Raw genomic sequence first — 19,615 nt, 5'->3', positions numbered from 1 at the left:
GGTTTGTGTTCTGCGGGCTCAGGTGATTACTCTCAGACAGATTGGAAAACAAAGGGTTCATGAACACAGCCTCTGCGACAGCACAGATGTAAAGTCAGAGGCAGAAGCCAGCCGACCGTGAATGCTCCTGTTGAGATAAAGTATGGAGAGAATAATGCATGACTGGGCTCTGTGGGCTCAGATGAGCAGGATGCTGAAGGGTTAGTAGCCCTGTATTGTCTTTCAGAGCATTAGTGACTATAAAAGTGACTGGGGCGGATCAGCACCTTTCCTTTGAAACAACAACTGTCACAGATTTATCTACACTCCGGTGTACCACATTACTCTGTTAAGTAACTGGATGTGTTTTCTGAAAGCTCCATATGGGTTGGGATTCTGCAGTGTGACTAAGCCTGTTACCCAAAATAGTCATTTTTTAAGCAGTGGCTCCCGCTGTGTGACCGTCTGATCAGTCTTGAAATCAGTCGACTGGTATTCCGTTCAGTCTTTTGTTTACATTTTGAAAGGAGACATATCGAGACAAAGCTGTCTTCTTCAGTGTTTGTGAAGATACATTTGAGGATCTGGACTCTGTACTCAACTGAGCCTCAGAAAACCAGAGCACACGTGGCAACACAACACACATTTAGCTTTAAATGTGTACACACATGCACAGACAACCACAACATCACATCACAGCTCATTGTGTATTGTTTTCGTACAAAACATTTCAATCTGTAATCGCCATTTCCTGTAGTGGGGAATAGGCTTCTTTTTTAAAAATTCTTACTACTGATACAATCTTTTAAGTCAGGGTTTCTCTTAATGCAAGACTTTCAATTAATTTGCAAATGATAATAAATGTTAATGCAGGCAATGAATTCTACTTCATGCAAGTGTACCTGACAGTCCGGCAGAAGCGCATTTCTCCAGACACATGCTAATGCAGATGTGTAAAAAGATTCTACTCTCTTCAGCCTCCTGTTTTTCCTCCATCATTCTCCTTCCTTCATCCTGGATTAATATGTTTTTAAATGCAGTCCTTTTTGTGTGCCTTTTAGGTTGGAAAGTAAATCGATAAAGATTTGGCTAACCTTCCTATTCTAGTCAAATGCTTATTAGAATCTAGCGCCCCCTAGCTATTGCCCTATCTCCACTCACAACCTTGTGTTTATATCGTAACCCTCCAAACTTGACTAATAAACCTCTTGCAAGACTTACTGCTAGACGACCTAGCCTAAACTAACCACTGAATTTTAAATGCTAACCAAACCAACTTAAACTAGTTATTCAAGAGTTACCATCTGCTACCAAGGCTTGAGAATATCTTTCCAAAGGTGCAGCAGTTTTTGTTTTGGAAGGGGGGCTTAAGAGACTTTAAAAGGGTCCCTTTTATGCTCATGTTCAGGTTCATATTTGTATTTTGTGTCTCTGCTGTGACATGTCTCCATGCTTTAATGTTCTCTATATGTTTCTCATACTGCCTGTGCTGAAGCACCTGTTTTCACCCTCTGTCTGAAACAAGAGCCCAGTCTGCTCTTGATTGGTTAGCTGGACTGCTCTGTTCTGATTGGTCAACTTCTTAAGAGATGTGTAGAAATGTCCACACCCATTAGCCTGTTACGTACAATGTGTTGGAGCACGAGCCAATAGAAGCTTGAGTGTTACACAGTGATGTCACTATTAAACAAAGGAGTCCAATTGAGGAATTTCAGGCATGGAACACAGGGATTTTAGTCTTTGCAGACCAAAAACCTATAAAACATACTACAGGAAAGGGAAAACCCCCACAAGCATAATAGGGCCCCTTTAAGAGGATGACTACAGGTATAATAAAAGAGATAATGTGAGGAATTACATGAAAATAAACATATTATCTTGCCTTTAATAGTTATTCAAATATCCTTTGTTATTGCAGCAAATGTTTTTCCCTTTCTTTGGATGCTGTTTCCCTCAGATCTGACTCCACACCCCCCTCATGCTGGCAGGAAGCGTTACTAACCATAAAGCTGCAGTGAGGTTACAGTCATTCCTTTGGAGCACTTTATGGCAGGGGCAAATATTTCAGTCTAATTGTGTTGTCTCCAAGCTGAGCTTAGTGTAACTGGAAAATACATTACCATAAAGCACATACATACTGTATCTATCCCCCCTAGAAGAAATGCTGTGTTGGTTTTATTTTTTACTGAAATAATGCTAAATAAATAAACCATTGTGAAACACTTGAGGTCTTTTTGTCAGGTTACAATAGGAACATAAAGTAGTTGTTAAAAGATCATTGGCTCATACTTATTTCAAGTAAAATGTTTCCAATATGGGGGTTAAAAGGCAGGCAGCAGCAGCCAAATGCCTTTAAATGCACATTAAGCTTAAAGCAGGACAGCAGTCAGACAGTTTTTGGAGAAGCTCACTGTACTTACCGTCCAGCTCCTCGACGGAGATGCTGGCCAGGACATCGCTGTCGCTGTCGGACAGCGAGCGGCTCAGGTAGTTTCCCTTGTAAAGAAGGCCTGCCGTCACATGGTGGAACGGCATCTTCTCCCTGAGAGACAGCAAAAGGAAATATTTAGACGGCAGTGAAGGAAAGGGAGGAGCTGACATATCGCTCTTGGGATTTCCTGCAGGATTAATTGTGAACACAAACATCAATAAAGATCTCCACACTTTACACATGCATCTAAACGAGGTGTAACTGCAGGAGGAAACACTCATCTGCATTACATCCTGTTGGTAGATGCTATACCAGGGTGAATACTTGATCCTAATTGGTCAATTTGGACATCCAGAGTTCTATTTCTCAGTAGCAAACCGTTCCTGAGGGGGCTCTGAACTAAAGGCGATGTGCAGTCATATCAATCCCCAAAAAGAAGTCCAGTCGATTTAACACCAGCTGTTGCCAAAAAAACAAAATATTTTTCAACGCTTTTTATTATATAAATATTCCTTTTTATATGTAAAGGGAAACTTGTGTTTCATGATGGCTGAACTGTTTCAAGTAAACAAAAGAAAAAAAGAAAAAATAGCGCAAGAGAAGCAAAGATTTAAAACACAGAGCTGGAGGAGGAATCAGCTGATGAACCTGGACAGGAAGTGAACACTGACATGAACACGGTATGGGCTCTGGCAGTGTTTAAAGACTGGTTTTAGAAAACCTCGATCAGTGCTGCTCAATTTATGTTGCTGCTGTCACCTCAGTCCTTGTTAGGCAGTAAAAAAATGTTTTTGCAGAAGCATTACGATCTTTAAATTAAACATTTGTAATCAATATTGTGAGTCAAATCGTTGATTTATTTATTAAAAAGATGTGTATAAGGCGTCCGTTTCCTGCTCACCCTTAGCGTCAAAGCAGCACGGTATAAACGAGATCCACAAACGAAGCAGAACTCATTCAACAAATGGGAAGTCACGCAGTGAGGGACACTCGTATAACTAGGGGTAAATGTACTGAACGTGTGTGAGAGTGTGTGTGTGTGTGTGTGTGTGTGTGTGTGTGTGTGTGTGTGTGTGTGTGTGTGTGTGTGTGTGTGTGTGTGTGTGTGTGTGTGTGTGTGTGTGTGTGTGTGTGTGCGCGCAAGGGTGACTGAGGCAATTAATTATTCAATAAATGGAAGCTCAAGGGCACAGGAGGAAAATAAGAGCACAGAGCAGAGATATTTGTGTGGATGCTTCCTCCTCTCTAATTGGATTTCGTCCTGATGAGCTGTGGGGAGATGTGTCTGAGACAGAATGCAAGTTCAAAGTGTGCTGAGACATAACACCAACAGATCAGAACACTGACGGCTCTGAAGATGTTTAATGGACTTGTCTCTTATCAGTTGAACTTAACATCATATGTCTTCAGAGCCTCACAATTACAAGAGAGTGAGATGAAAAAGTAAAACACACTGTGGAAAATTTGAGATTCGTAGCAGTTCTGCCCTTTGGATTTTTCAGCAGCATCCACTACAGTACACTTAAGTTTTATGAGTGTAAACCTCCAAATGACACAAATGCGGGCCAGTAACCCAGGCTGCTTACAAATAAAACAAATATGGCACATTTTAAAGGGAACAAGTAAAATTCTTTAGCACATCTCTTATTAAATAATTCCATTTGACATGTGAATCACTGAGTGAAATAATCTTTGGCTTGATGTTCTATAGAAACCTTCGGCTTGCTTTTAAACGGGCCCTTTTGTGCTCATTTTCGGTTTCATATTTGTAATTTGTGCCTCTACTGTGACATTGACCACTTAGAGATGTCCCACCCCTCAGCCTAAAATGTAAAATTTGTTGGAGCGCCTGCCAAAAGTGTGATCCATAGTGATGTCACTATGTTCCGGAGGTAAACAAAGGAGTCCGATGGAGGTGTTTCAGGCAGCGGGGGAGAGAAACTTTTGTGGAATTTGTGGATTTTAACCTTTGCAGACCATTGACATGCACAGAGGTTAAACTCATTCTGAAGAAGAGAGGATATAGCTGCACTGTTTTACTGTAAACCTGTCTAATAAATGATTAAAGTAACTTAGACGAAAGTTTCTAAACCTTAGAAATCCCATGAGCCACTTATAATTGACTTTTTAAGTAGCCATTAAGTCTTTCTAATATCATTAGTAAGTAATTAATAGAGGTTGCAGGTTTTGTACTACCTAATAACCCATGCTAAATGGTAATTGGACTGCATTTATATATATAACACTTTCTTCTAGCCTTACAGCTGACACTTCCATGGTACTCTGAAGTAGCAAGGATTATCTCATCATTATTAAAGACTTAGTCCTGAAACTTAACCCATAATCATGAGAAAGTAGTACCATGTGAATGTTGCAAAATGGCAAAGTTAATAAGCTAATATATCAAGATTCCATATGTTGCACATTGCTATATTCAGATCAATAAATCCTGTTGTGCATGAAAGAAAACATTTCACTGTGTTAAATCTGAAACAAACAGAAGCAATGGGAATGCCAACAAAGTGGGTTTTCCAATAGCCATAAGGTAATTATATCTGTCCAGTTCTTGATAACATATCTGTTTTTGCTGCCATAAGCTGCTTTTTATCACTATGTCCAGCATTTACAAAAGCTCATGATTCAGTCGTTGAGCTGCCTGCCATCCGTTTCCTCACAAATTGAAAACTGATCCCCACATCTTTCTTGTTTGTCAGTTTAATAAGCATGCATATCAAGCCTCATGCAACATGCCCTACGCTTTTATTTTATCAGCTTTCCTTGCAACATGTAACATTTTTCATTTTCTAATTCATCAATAATTCAGTTCAGGCTGTCGTTATTGAGGTTACAATCATTGCTCCTGTCCGTTCTTTCCGTACTATCGTTACGAGCTAACCCATAGCGTCAGCCGTTTGACACAGGTGTAAACGACCCTTGGTTTACATCGCCAACATGAAGACATATTGATCAGAACGATTTTCCATGCAGCAGGAGAATTTACATTCCATTACAGTCAATTCTTCAGGAGCAGTGTGCAATCCCAAACTACATTAGAGCGTATTGTAATGCAGCTCAAACCTTTGCCCTTTGGATTTGCGGTGGCTAAAGCCGGCTGTGTGTGTGTGTGTGTGTGTGTTTAATGTGTTTTCTGTGTGAGTGGTGGGCAAAGTGACTTCCATTGTGAGTTTTGTCACGTTTCTGACACTTTGGTGTTGTGCATTCTCAAGTAATCCAATAATTCAGCAAAAAGCTTGCACTAAACAGACCACAGACACTCGTTTTAGGGACAAGGACTATGGTCTAAGATGAACTGTAGGATCTTCGGAGGATCTTCAAATAATCATTATTTGAGAAAACAATCTAGTCCAAAAGCTCCAAGAGTTAGGGTTAGGGTTTGGTGTTCAAGATCGAGAATCATTTGTACTGGCCTATTGATCTGTGTGTGGTGTGGTTTTTATTTATTTGGTCTAATATGTATTTAGAGTTTTTAAATCATTATGTGGCATTCTTAGTACACATATATGCTGTTAAATGTTGAATATTCACTTTTGTTCATTTTTTATACTGTTTCACGATCTTTTAAAAGATCTAACATCATATGTTTACTTTAAGACTAAATGGAAAAAGTAATGTTTTTTTATTTAACAAACATATTTTTGTATTAAAAGAGACTATTACTTTAATGTTGAGTCAACAGCACTGAAGAAACATATTGTAAGCACATTCATTTAAAACAAATAAAACTCCCTCTGACGGTGGTGACAAGAACTGACGGTGATGACACTAATCTGACGGTGGTGACAGTGGCCTCATTACAACATACAATTCCAAAATGAATACCACTCAAGTCAAAGGCTTCTTGCTTAACAGCTTTATTTAACTATTTGGTCCAAGAAAATAACAATCCTGAGCACTGTGATAAACATTTTTCAAGGAATATAAATGTAACCCCTTTCTAATTGGCGGACAACGCCAAGCACAATTAAATAGGCCTAAGCAACAGCCTAATGCCACCAGTTACTAAAGTGTTACAGTACAGTACAATCCAAAGGCGCAACAGGATGCTGAATTCTCAGCGGTTGAATGGTGAGCTGGCTGAACTTCCTGTGTAATAGTAGGCTAGTGCCACTAATGACAATATTAGTGATAATAGATAAGCAGAAATGAGCTGCCAATACACCCGGAATATAATTAATAATAATAGGATTTATTAAGTGATAATATGGGTAATAAAAGGGAGAAATAAAAATACAAAGAGCAAATACACTTCATCGGTTTACATGTTTAGAAGAACATAGGAAATGCTTAAGACACAAAGCATGCTGAAAACTTAGCAAAAACCTGAGCAATAGGCTAAAAGTACCCCTTAATAATCATCATAAGTAAAAAATAAATCATTACCAGTAGCAATAGGATAGAATGTAGTGCCCCCCACTCATAAAATAATATGAATCATATTCTTCTGTAAACTCGACTATAAACTGTATGGACGTGAATAACAGATCAGTTATACGTCTTAGTCTCTTTTCCATAAACTGAAATGTTTCAAAATACAGAAAGCATTCTGTGTAAATACCACAAAACACATCTGGCACAAAAATAATAATAATTCATATGTAAACTCCTGTGAGTATTCCCTGACTGTTTTGCATCACCCCACCACTCATTTAGCTTTATCAGGAAGTACTGTATATGGTGTATATGTTTCTCCTCTATGAAGTCCGTGACTTCAGCAGACAGGTTCTATATCTCCCTCGTCCTGCTTGCACGACCTGGTGATGACGGTTCCACAAGTTTGACCAGAATATGGCCAAATGGTAAGACGCGTGTGTTGGGCCCATGAGGGTGGAAAAACTCCACTTCCACATCTTGATAATGAGCATCCACAGTGACAGCCTTTGCTAACCACCAGTTCTGGTCATAAATGACCACAAGCTAATCTCCACAATGAACTACATCAGCAGATAGATCCGTCACAATTCCGTCAAGGCCACTCTTGGTCAGTGGTTCTTGCTCACTTTCCTCCCGTTCCATTTCCCCCAACAACATTGCCAAAGGACCTTTCCTCTTTTGCATTGGTATAGGACCATCATCCTCAACCTGTACCCTGGGTGTGTTGGCAGTCAACTGGAATATTGTTGGGCTGAAACACTCGCACATCTTCGGCTCACTGCAGAAACAGGATAGTGATCTGCAATGGATCTCAGAGTGGTTTCGGTGTGTCGGTGTGACCTGATGGAGTTTCCTTGTTGCAGGTACAGGTTTTATTGGCTGAGAAAGGAGTGCATCATATGGCTGCATGTCAGCTCCAGTAATGATATAGAGCTTTGTGCTGCAGAGGCTTCTGCTAACCATCTCATGGAAGATATTCCCATTCACAATGTCATTCCCCCGCAGTATAAGGCTGTCTGCAGTCCTTTTCACAGTTCCTCCAATGCCGTCTGGGGCTCCCTTCCCATGTGAGGTGGGGAAGAAGTTCCAGGTTTTTCTCTTGAAACCTAGAGTTGGAGGGACACTGCAGAGGAAAGAAAAGTTCTTCCTGTTCTTGTATTGCTTGCTGGGGCCATCTGACCAAAAGTGAATGGTATCAACTTTTGGAAACTTTAAAGGAATATCTGTCAGGACTGGTTCCATGTGACTCCAAATGGCAGACGCGTCTTGTCGCTTGGATTCTGATACTGTGCAAAAGCTTGTCTTCTGTTCTTTTGTATAGTACGTGCCAGTGTGCAGGTTGAGCTGTGGGAGGTTCTGACCAAAATGGCATGACTATACCTCAGAACGACACTTGCATTTCCACGCCTCAGAAAAGTCCACGTGCACAATTACTGTGCCATCATTGCACTTCTCGATCATGCTCCTGTACTCTCTGGTCTGGTTCTGAGCTGAGCAGACTGTGTGTTGTTGTTTCTGTGTTCAGTTTGTCTTCATGTCGTTGGATAAGTTCTCCCAGCGTGCCACTGTGCATCACAAGTCTTGTGTTAAAGTGGAGCACATCTGCTGTTTGATCCTGAACTCGTTCCCATTGCTGCCATTCAACATTGGTCTGGTCTTGCTGTGGTGTGGGAAGTGTATGTTTGTGGAGACACCGGGTGCAGGAGCGCAGAAGACATGCCTCGCTTGTCTGTGAACAGCAGACAAGTTCAAAACTATCCTCCAGTTTGCTAGACTTGATGACACCATTGTCTCTTAGGACTTCAAGCATCAGCTTAGCATTTTCATGGTACTGACATTGGCATGTGTTACGATCCGACGGTCTTGGTGCTGTGACATAGAATGGACGTAAGGCACAGAAGGATGAATAACTGAGCTTCACTCTTGGTTCTTTCTTGGTTAACTCCTTGTGGAGGTTCAATTCTGTATCAGTCAGAATCATTCTCTGATGCTTGATTTGTGTCCTGTTTGTCAGTTGTCATTCGTGCTGCATTATGGTAGAAAACCTGAACCTTCTGAGTTTGAATGTATGCAGGTTTTTTGTCAGTAAGCCTCCTCTTCCGCAGTGTGTTATATGTTACGCCAAATTGCCTTGTCTGGTGAATTAGCCGATATTTTTTCAGAACCTTGCCTGACAGAGTCAAGTTCCTGTTCTTGTGGGCAGACTTCTTTTAGCACATAGCACTGACATAAATCTACTCTTTCACATGATATGCTTGAGTTGTTCACATTAGCCATCTTGTTTCCCCACTGTTACTAGCTACTTCAGACCTCTTCTTAAAAAGTCTACATTTATGTCATAATCTAATCTAATATTTTTTATACAAAAGAGAATTTTGACATGTTATGACAGTGAGTTGAGACAGTAGCAGTGTCCAAAAATATGAACAAGTTTAAGAGAAAATAGCAAACTTACGGGAGCTTTAGTGATCTTGAAGCATGCAGTAGAACTGATGGTTTGAAAAGGGGGTCCTCAGGAATGTAGTTGACCTTGTAGTTGCCTCATTTTATTGCTTTTTTATAAATATCTGACGGTGTTGACGAATATGTGGGACACATTTTGAGCAACCAAAAAATAATAGTAAATATTGTTCAAAACTCACTGTTTGTAGTTTTTAATACATATAACAATGTACTCTTTCATGTGGTAAAGACATTATTCAATCAAACTATTACTTTTTGTTTTTTTAACCAAGTTGAAATGATTATCTCCTATCCGAGGACAACTGATTTTGTAGGCAATGGGCCACGATATAATCATTAAATTAATACAAATTAAAAAATAAACCTATAAAAAGAACCTTACATATGTGCAAAGGACCCCCTCATTATAACCTTGATTCTTTCTATTCATGAAAATGTTATTAATTTCCAACAGAATTAGCACTTTCCTTAGTGGGACATGTTTTTGCCAAAGTTTCAAGGATCAGTGAAATAACTGTGGTTGTCGAAGTGTCAATGTTGTGACTGTAATTTGGCGACTTTCTGTTTGATGGTGCAATATAATCTTGTTATTGCCAGAGAGAAGGTGCAACTAGTGGTATCAGTTTTTGGGGGTCTGTCTGGTTGAGGTCAGGCAGGTTGGTCTGGCGGAAGGCTGGGGGGGTTCAAGGGGGTCCACACTCCAAGTGGGGGACTTGTTAAGGTAAGGGTTAGAAGGGTAGGGATGCAAACCCTGGTTTGCGTAGGGGAAGCTGGGATAGGGGTAGGGATACATATAGGGGGACCAGGTGCCAACAAGCCATATGTGAGACAAAGAGTACATTTGTGTGGGACAATGCGGAACATGTTACTGCGTTGCTAAGAGCTAGTTTAGATTGAAGTGTAATGTCTACCTAACCCTTAAAAATAAACATTCTACTGAAACTGTTAGCTCATAAATATAAATACCAAGGCTTTACTATGGTTTGCACAAACTATGCAAGTGAAAGAATTAAATGTATTTGTTTTAAATGTTGTAGTTTTCTAACAAACTATCATCCGTAAATCGTTCTTGTTTTCTCTTGTGATCTCCAAGTCTTGAAAAATGAGCCGAGCTAGCTTACAGTCAGCTGACCTGTGGGACCGAGAGCTGCACAGTGTGGTAAACGTTTATTAAGTCAGCTGCTGTTACCTCGTCTGTTTGGTAATCCTCTTTTGGTTTCAGGAAGGATAAATCCACAGATCGATATTTTCTTTATGGGCAGGTGTTTCTTGTGAGTTTCGGAGAAGTATCGCTTCACAACTTATTCACCTCTGTGCGCAATTGAAAAAGAATAATCACAAAAACTCTCTGGGAGTCGCCCTCCATGGCTACACCATAAGTAAATACATTTCTCTGTTGATTGATTGACATCTGACACAGCTAATGGTGAAAGCCCTCTCTTGTTTTTTTTAAAGGTCCCCTATACTTTTCAGGTCAATATATGTATTTTGTTGCTCCACTATGACATGTTTTCATGCTTTAATGTTGAAAAAGCGCTTTATTGTCCTCACACTGCCTGTGCATAAATAACCACTTTTCACTCCGTCTGAAAACGCTCTGAAGAGCTCATGCCCCAACCTTTGCAAAAGCCCACTGCTCTGATTGGTTAGCGGGCGACTCTGCTATGATTGGTCAACTGCTTAGAGCCGTGTCAAACATGTCCCCCTCCCCTAAAGAGAACTGAAAAATGGCATCGCTTGTGTACCAGTTTATTACAAATAAATAATGATGGATTATCAGTAATCATTTCAAAGTGACACAGAGACATCGGTTTAACCTTCAGCAGTGTTTTTATGCCCTTGAACACAACTTTTGATCACAAACAGCAAAGGTAAGATGTGTTTTTAGTTACAGCTCTGTAAAGTGAAGCAGTTTTCTTGCTCTTTCTGGAATCTGTGGAATCTCAGGCTTCATATGATATGTGGTTTGTGCAGATAACATGAAGTAAAGAAATCACCGTAGCTCACTCAGTGCTATGTAGCGTTAGCTCGTTTTCGTTCAGTGCTGATTTAGACGCTTGGTGTTGGAATTATGTTTGGTTTTGGTAAAAATGGTTAATAGGGTCTGCAGGTAGCTGAGCTTCTTCCCGTTAAGTGGGTATGCCACATTAATAGGTTGTTAAATGTTAACATGCCCTGAGACGCTGTTTCTTACAAGTTGCTGCGTCTGGGCTTAAGAGGTTAACGTGTTGTGACTGAAAAACCATCGCTGTATTTCTGCACAATTTCAGTAAAGTTAGTGAGCATACAGCCTGAGAGCTTGGTAGTGTAGCATTCATAGCGTTAGCTTGCAACTTTGCCGAGGCTAGCAGTGTGCTTGCTGCTCAACTTCCTAAACAACTGCTCCACAATTCAGTGAAATGTCGAGAACACAACCATAACTTGGTCAAAATAAATGCAAGCCACTTGTTCTTCAAATCTTCTTCCTTAGGTATGGCAAACAAAGAAAGTTTTGGTTCGCAGTGGGTCGGCTTTACCTTAGTGTTGTTGGCGGCTGAGTTCAGTTCCGTATCACGTTGACGTCAGTGTGATGCGGAACTGAACCAGGAAGTAAAGAAAGGAATCCCATCGAGGCGTTTCAGGCAGGGGGAGGGATATGGGAGAGAATCTCCCTCTGGCCTGAACTTTGGGATTTTAGCTTTTGCAGACCTATTACATGCACACAAGCATAAATAACACACTACAGGAAAGGGAAATCGCTGTGCAGTCCCGCACAAAGGACACATGGTCACCCTAGAGCAGCCTTTCTCAAACTTTTTGCAGTCAGGGCACCTTTCAAAAGTGCATAAAATCCCAAGGCACCCCAATGTAAAATATGATTAAAAACGACACTGCATAACTGCATAGACTAAACATAAATGCAAATGTCCTGTTTATTTAGACGGGACAGTAAAGTGCAACACGAACTGTGAATAATAATAATGATAATAAAAACTTTATAGGAACTTTATCTAGCAGCACCTTTAACAACACAGAAGTGCTTCACAAAACAATAAACCAGTCACAAATGTCATAAAACCACAAGAAGTAAGCAAGAACTCAACAACAAATTGAGACCAGGAGAACTCAAATGAAGTGCAGGATGCAGTTAAAATAAAATAAAGGGGGTAGACATGACAACAAATAAATAAAATGAGATACAATGAATAAGATAAGAAAAAGATGCAGGTTTTAAAATGTCATCATAGTCCTTGTTTCCATCCGTGTTTCCATCCGTGCCATCCGCACACCTACAAACACACACACACACACACACACACACACACACACACACAATAATCCACAATGAGAGAGGAAGAGAGAGAGAGGTCGACGTGCACGCAGAGCGCAGGCACGCTCTCACACTTACACAAACAAGCCATGATGCAGACTCAGGGCTGGTGGACGAAGGCTCGCATGCAGGCTGAGGCTCCATGTTACAGTCAATCATGTCCGGTTCTTGTGGGGCTTTTCTTTTTAAAAAACGATCCATGCTGTTGTTGCTTGTTCCTTGCTCTTTTTGAAATTAAATGTATTTTCGCGGTTAAATCAAACAATGCGCTGCGCTGGTATCTGACCCCGGTGGGCGGGTCCGCGAGTCAGATTTTTAAATTTTAATTTTTTTTAAATAAAAATGAAATATATTATCAACATTAATTTACAATGTTAGTAATCCATTAGTAGGTAAAATAATGTATTTATGTATTCAAATTTAAATATTTTTTTTTGGGGGGGGTTTATGTCAGAATACGTAATTTTTTTGGCGGCACCCACTTTGAGAAAGGCTGCCCTAGAGACATGTATGCATTAGCTGTTTAATATAACCTTTAATATCATTGGCTCATTTATTAGAAGTACCCTCCTATTGTTTTCAGGCAGGTACAGCACACACATTATAACCTGAGACGCCGCAGCAGCTTGCTCCACCAATTAAACCTCCTTCTCATAGGGTAGGATTTTCTTTCTCTAGCTAAGATGTGATGTTCCTGTACATTGATTTAGAGATATTATTTCTCCCGGCAGACTCCTCATTGCTCCTCTGATTCTTTGGATCATTGACATCCTCGCACGGTTTTGCAAAGATGAGCCAACTTCTTAGTATTCCTGACACAAAAACACTTACTTGTAACTTAACACCAATTACAAGTATTGATTACACACATTTGTTCTGTTCAAATAACTCTTAAAAGAGTGAGTGCACCAAAGAAAACCTGAAAACTACAAAGATGTAGAAGTGTTTATGAGCTCAGAAAGAGCTTGGAACATTAAAAGGAATACTGCAATGTTCTTTCTCTAAAACTCACAAGAATATAGTGTTTGTATATGCAGTAGATGAGCGATGATATAATGTGTTGAAACAGTAAAACACCTGCTAAGGAACCCCTTAGGACAGCAGAGCTGTTCAAAGCCTTGAGCATCATCACACCTGATTAAATTGATCAAAGACTCATTTGCCCTTAAGGAACTGAGCAACTTACAGTAACCGCTTAAAGGGGGAAGTAATCACCACAGCCTTACCAAAGATCACATCACATTGTATGTACTATTCTTTCCTTAGCAAATCGCTATTCTTTGCATACTGTGATATTTCAGTTCAATAGAAAAGGAGGAAAGCATTCTGGGGTGTAATAGTCAGATTGACTGGCTGATAAAAATGAGCCAGAAAAATGACATGGAGATAAAATCTAAGAATAAATGCTTTTCTACCCGTACAAAAAGGCTGCATCAAACAATTATTTTCACTCTTATCTAATCGAGAGATGAACTCTTTATTTCTCTAAAATGGTGAAATGCTCATTAGAGTTCCTCAGATCGAACTGATGTCTTCAAAGTGCTCGTTTTGTCTGATCAGAAGTCTAAAAGCTAATTTAAAATTAAATGAAAAGTAACACATCTTTACACTTTAAAACCTTTTCACTAATGGAATGGTCCACTAATTGCTTCAGTTGTCCTCATTACCTTTTATATGGACTCTAAAAAAGCTATCTTGTGGGAAAATATGGAAGCCTAAACACGGTAACTTGTTTAGTCGAGCTGTTGCACCTAGACTGACAAGAGCACACTCACAGCAGAATGAATCTGCCTCTGTTTTATGGGACAGTAACTCACATTTTAAATCATGTTGAGGCCATTAGCTGATGCCCAATCCACAGTAAAAGTGAGTTTGGTGAGTATGTCTGGATCCAGTGTCTGGCTCAAGGACACAGGGTTGTTGATGGCTGCACTAGCTGTGATTGGAGCAGTGGAATTGAATCACAGGGACAACCTGACGCTCCGCTGTTTCTGGTGCTACAAGCTCAAATATGTTTCCACTCTGATCAACCCGTCGCTAAGATCTGAGTTACTAGAAGCGACAGTTGAGTTTGACAGCTAAGAAAACGGTGGCGGCAGATAAAATAAAAAGGTCAGAATTCTCTAGAGGATTTCAACAATACCTAAATTATATCTAAGAAACAATCGATTCAAGACTTTTAACCTTAAATTTAACTTCATTTACCCTGAAAAACCACTACGTCAAGAGACCGGTTGCCTATGGCTGTTTCATAATTTTTGAGAGTGATACCAGTGTTACACCTGGAGATCTGTGAACCCAGTTAGCCACCAATAAGGATACAGGCAAAACTGTTAGAAGTAACATATCAGATGCACCTTATCAGCGCAAAAGTAAATTATGGACCAAAGGTGATGTTGTTGCTAGGCGGAATATCTGACCATCAACAACCATGTTCATTAAGTTTCAGAAAACGATTACTACGAGAATAGATGTCCTGTGTCTCGTTCCTTGTGTTAGCTATTGAATATAAAGAAAATAAACCATCTGCGTTAGTGTTACAGGTGTGTACGAGATTGACAGGCTAAACAATACAAGGAAAAGGTTCTGTGACAGTTTCACCAAGACCTTCATCAGAAAATCTAAATAGCTCAGCAATCATCCATCTTCAGCCACTTATCCGAGTTATACAAACATAAATGTAAACATATTGAATTGCTGTTTTTTTTTTTTTTATCAGCTTAAAGAGATTTAAGTCCTTCAAAAGGCATGTAGGATGGTAGCACACATTGCTAGATTTAATGATAATTACTAAATTCCGATGATGATGATAATGATGGTGACCCTAACAACATCCGGAATGCCAAATCAGAGCTAGGGACGTCAAGTTGGGGGACCAATGGCGCCTTGGTCCCTTTGCTCAGTCAATTTCTACCCACTATTTTGATCACATCAGTAAAGTTTGTAACCAGATCTTAAATGGTTCCAATGCTATTCCAGTGACAAATTCTCTACAGACAGACAAACACGTCCAGCTTCACAACACAAAAAACATTAGCAGTGTATTGTTTTCAAAGAGCAGTAACCCTACATTAGGAAAATAACAAACACTGAGAACATATAAAGTTTTGCTTTCTTTTGTAAAAATGTATTTCTACCACAATAGCATTATTTCAAAGTGACCCTAGACACACTATTACTGCATCATGTGCTTTTAAATCTTTCCACTGCAGTTAAATCAAGGTCACTGCAGAACTGAACCCAATTACAGCAGACACACAAATAAAACCACGTTTACTAAAGTTGAGTGCATTCTTTACAGGGGAAGTACTGGATGTACTGAAACTTTAAGAATAACACAAAGAAGCCATGGCTAATCAACACTTTGACCTTAAGGGAAGAGCAGTAAGATGCAATTTACATGTTGACATTTAAATGCTGCATGTCCACACAGAAGAGGTGGGAAAGCATGATGAACTCATTCCTATTCCGGGTTTGGCAACTATGACACCATCATAGATCATTGTCATACAACACAGAGATATGGTTGAGAGATCAGGACCCTTGGAAACAGAAAGGCCCTTAATTTATTTAAAATACTGATAAATCAAAAGCTTCCATAATGTCTTGAGCCACAACAATTATATTTCATTGGCAAAGATACAAAACCGAATCCAAAGAGCCTGGAAACAGAAAGTGTTTCCTACGTTTGCTTGATAAATAACCTAATCAATAAAGTAATTGTTGTTGATAAATGATCTGTCAAAGAAATAATTGATAGATAGTTTAAGGACTACAATTGTAACATGTTGCACTTCCCTATTAATCAGAATCAGAATCAGCAATAGCATAACAAATAATTACAAATATAGGGGCAATCTGTCTCATAAGTATCTGTACATTTTCCAGAAACAGAAGATATACTATCTAGACAAAAGTATTGGGACACTCTGGTAAAGGGGGGGTCCAGTGAAGGGGACTCTTAATGCTTCATCTTACCAAGTCATTCTGGACTATTCTATGCTTCCAACCTTTTGGAAACAGTTTGGGGAAGACCCTTTCCTGTTCCAGCATGTCTGTGCCCCAGTGCACAAAGTAAGGTCCATAAATGGTTGGAAGAGTTTGGTGTGGAAGAACTGGACTGGCCCGCACAGAGCCCTGACCTCAGGCCCACTGAACTCCTTCAGGATGAACTAGAACGGATATTGGGGGCCAGGCCCTCTCGCCCAACATCAGGGTCTGACCTCACAATGCTCTTCTGGATGAATGGGCAAGAATCCCCACAGACACACTCCAACATCTAGTAGAAAGCCTTCCCAGAAGAGGGGAAGCTGTTACAGCTGCAAAGGGGGGGGGGGCAACTTCATATTAATGCCTAATAATTTGGCATTTGGGTGTAATGTGTAGGTGTCCCAATACTGTTGTCTATATAGTGTCTCTCACAGGGACCTTCACCGAATGTCCATGCGATTAAGCAGACAGGCTGATATACAATATCAATAATAAAACCAAAGAGGATTTCATCTTGTCCTTTGATAATACAGAGCTATAATCATTATATGACCTAAGAATACACCCTGTAGCCTGCAAGCAAACAAGATATCTGTATACATAGATATTGAAACTTTCGTAAAATAACTACATGTCATCAGTCCTGAGCCAAACCTCACTTCCTATAGGTAATGACTTCTCAGCCCTCGGCTCTGAGTCTTTGCTCTTGATCTATTATATTCAGTGCAACCTGATGCAAAAGCACATCTTTATTCAAAGCGTTCTGCATGACAAGGAGGCCAGATGGCAATTTCCCACATCAGAGCCTGCAGCATTACCGCCAATAGCAAACGGCCGAAACTGAGGAGAACACTGTGTACCGGCTGCTGACACTCCGGACCAAAAATTGCCACCAGCCCTATCCTAAATACCCCCATTTATAAGCAGGACGATATTCCCTGTTCAGCAAATTGGCATGCTGTAACTTTGCATCAAAAGGAAAAACGCAGGACTATTAAATCAAGAGAAAGGTGAGCTTTCTTCAATGGTGTCTACTCTGAAGCACAGAACTGCTATGCCAGTTCAAATGCCCTTTTGGATCACACCACTGCCAGAGATTAGGGTGCAAAAACAAACTCAAAAACAATACAGTAACATGACAATCACATACCTCCAAAAAGCTAAAAAAAACTGCTGTATTTCTTAAGGATACATAAGAAAGATAACCCTGCTGCTTGTTCTTAAATCTTACAGAGGAAGAGTAAAAGGCATCTACACTGGAAACAATATAAATTGGAATGGGATGTGCACGGCCCAGGACAGGAAGACACAGCAGCAGGTGATAAAAACTAACCTCAACATGTTTGGTACCCATCTCCTGAGTGATATAGATTAGAAGAGGTGCCTGCGCAGAGACAATATAAAGGAAAATACCGACCAATTACCAGCAGATCACAGGGCAGCTTCTGACCTCAGGCTGTGAGATTTCAGAACCCATCCTCTAGTAAGATAATCGGACTATAACCGCATGCTCTCCATGTTTGGCCACATTAGAAGATAACTCCAAAATGGGTAGGTCAGGAAATGAGAGCATTGTTAAAACCCAGACAAGAATCTTTAGTCAGACCTATAAACTTTACATTAAGTCAGAGGGTGTTATGGTGGCATTTTATTCACAGCTAGCGATGTTATCATGTAGTGATGCAGATGATGTCTCTGTCCACTGGTAAGGATCTGTGTAAACACAGTGATCCTTTGTCAATGCTGTTCACAGCTGCAGCACACAAACAAACAAACACACAGGAGATAATAAAAAGCACCAGCGTAAAATCCTAGCAGTTTCATCTATAGCAAGTCATTATAGAGATTAATTTATTAGCAAACTGCTGAAGACCACTCAACCGTATCTGCTGCGCAGGTGTGTAAAATAACACCAAGTTTGACACAAAAACACCTGTCCTTGTAATTTAAATAATACGGTGAAAAATAACGGATCAATGAGACATGTGTGCACCTTCTGTTACAGCAATTTGAGATTAAGTGACTTTCCAGTGTGATGGACTGTGCAGCAGAGGGGCTTAAAAACGCAGCCAACAGGGTGCAAAGGCAATTCATCAAACCAGGACTGGGAAACAAACGCCGTCCAGACTGAGAGAGCGTCCCAGAGAAGTGCCCCCTCTCCGCACACACATCCAGCTGCAGCAAGAGTCTCTTTCTCTCATCTCTCCCCTCCTGATCCTTACCCATACTGCTGGCTGTACTCAGCAGGATACTGCAGCACAACAGGCTCCCTCACCGGACTCTCCATCACGTCCACCGCCCCGTCCCTCAGGTACGGGTTGCCCGGTAAGTCTCCGTTTACCTCCGAGGGGCTTCCTGGAGGCATGCCGGTGAGCTCCACCATCTGAGCATCGGGCTCTGTGACCTCCTCCTCCATTAGGCTCTCAGATGCAGCGGTGCCTCCAGCAGCAGCAGACTGTGTCCACAAACCACCGGCTGCCTCCACACTTTGGGATTGTCCCAGAGCAGCGGCATCGGTTCCCACAAACCCCGTTGTTAATATTTGAGCAGTGAGAGCAGCAGGTACAACAGCTCCTCTCCAGCTCCACTTCTTGGCTCCCACCCTCCCTCCCTCCTTCCAGCTCTGTGGCTCCCCCCTTTTGCTCTCTCACTCAATCCTCTCCAGTGCAAACATTCCTCCACATGGGAAGGCAGAGTGGAGGGCTCATTAGTGAGTCCCAATGACAGACTCAGCCCTGTCTGCCTGCGGCTCTGCTCACAAAACACACAGGGAGAGGCTAGAGGGAGAGGCAAGGGGAGACACTCTGAGACAGAAAAAGGAGAGACATGCAAACAGATGAGGAATGACTGAACAAGAATGGAGAAAGTAGGCAAATATGACAGATAAAATGTGGGAGAGACACACTTTATAACAGTGGACTGTGCTAACAGTCCGCACAGTAGGTGAATACCAGCACACACAAAGCGACACATCACCGGGAGAGCGCGCACGGCCCTACAGCGTGCGCCACCGTGTGGCGCAAGAGCGCGCGTTGGACGCTGCGCAACGG

General features: G+C 40.9%; 1 protein-coding gene across 1 annotated transcript in view; it reads right to left on the bottom strand.

The window, feature by feature from the left end:
* caln1 (calneuron 1) overlaps window positions 1-19,129 on the bottom strand; it is a 109,877-nt gene extending 90,748 nt beyond the window's left edge. The window contains exons 1-2 of the mRNA XM_063907873.1: window positions 18,788-19,129; window positions 2,400-2,521 (exon numbers count right to left, since the gene is read on the bottom strand). Coding sequence (XP_063763943.1) covers window positions 2,400-2,521; window positions 18,788-18,981 — 316 coding nt within the window. The 5' untranslated portion in view covers window positions 18,982-19,129. The remainder of the gene's footprint in view (window positions 1-2,399; window positions 2,522-18,787) is intronic.
* Window positions 19,130-19,615: the final 486 nt, after the last annotated feature.

Source organism: Eleginops maclovinus, chromosome 18 (genome assembly GCF_036324505.1).
Source record: "Eleginops maclovinus isolate JMC-PN-2008 ecotype Puerto Natales chromosome 18, JC_Emac_rtc_rv5, whole genome shotgun sequence".
Lineage (NCBI taxonomy): Eukaryota > Metazoa > Chordata > Actinopteri > Perciformes > Eleginopidae > Eleginops > Eleginops maclovinus.
The sequence above is the reverse complement of the archived record's forward strand: the minus strand, read 5'-3'. Positions and strand labels throughout refer to the sequence as shown.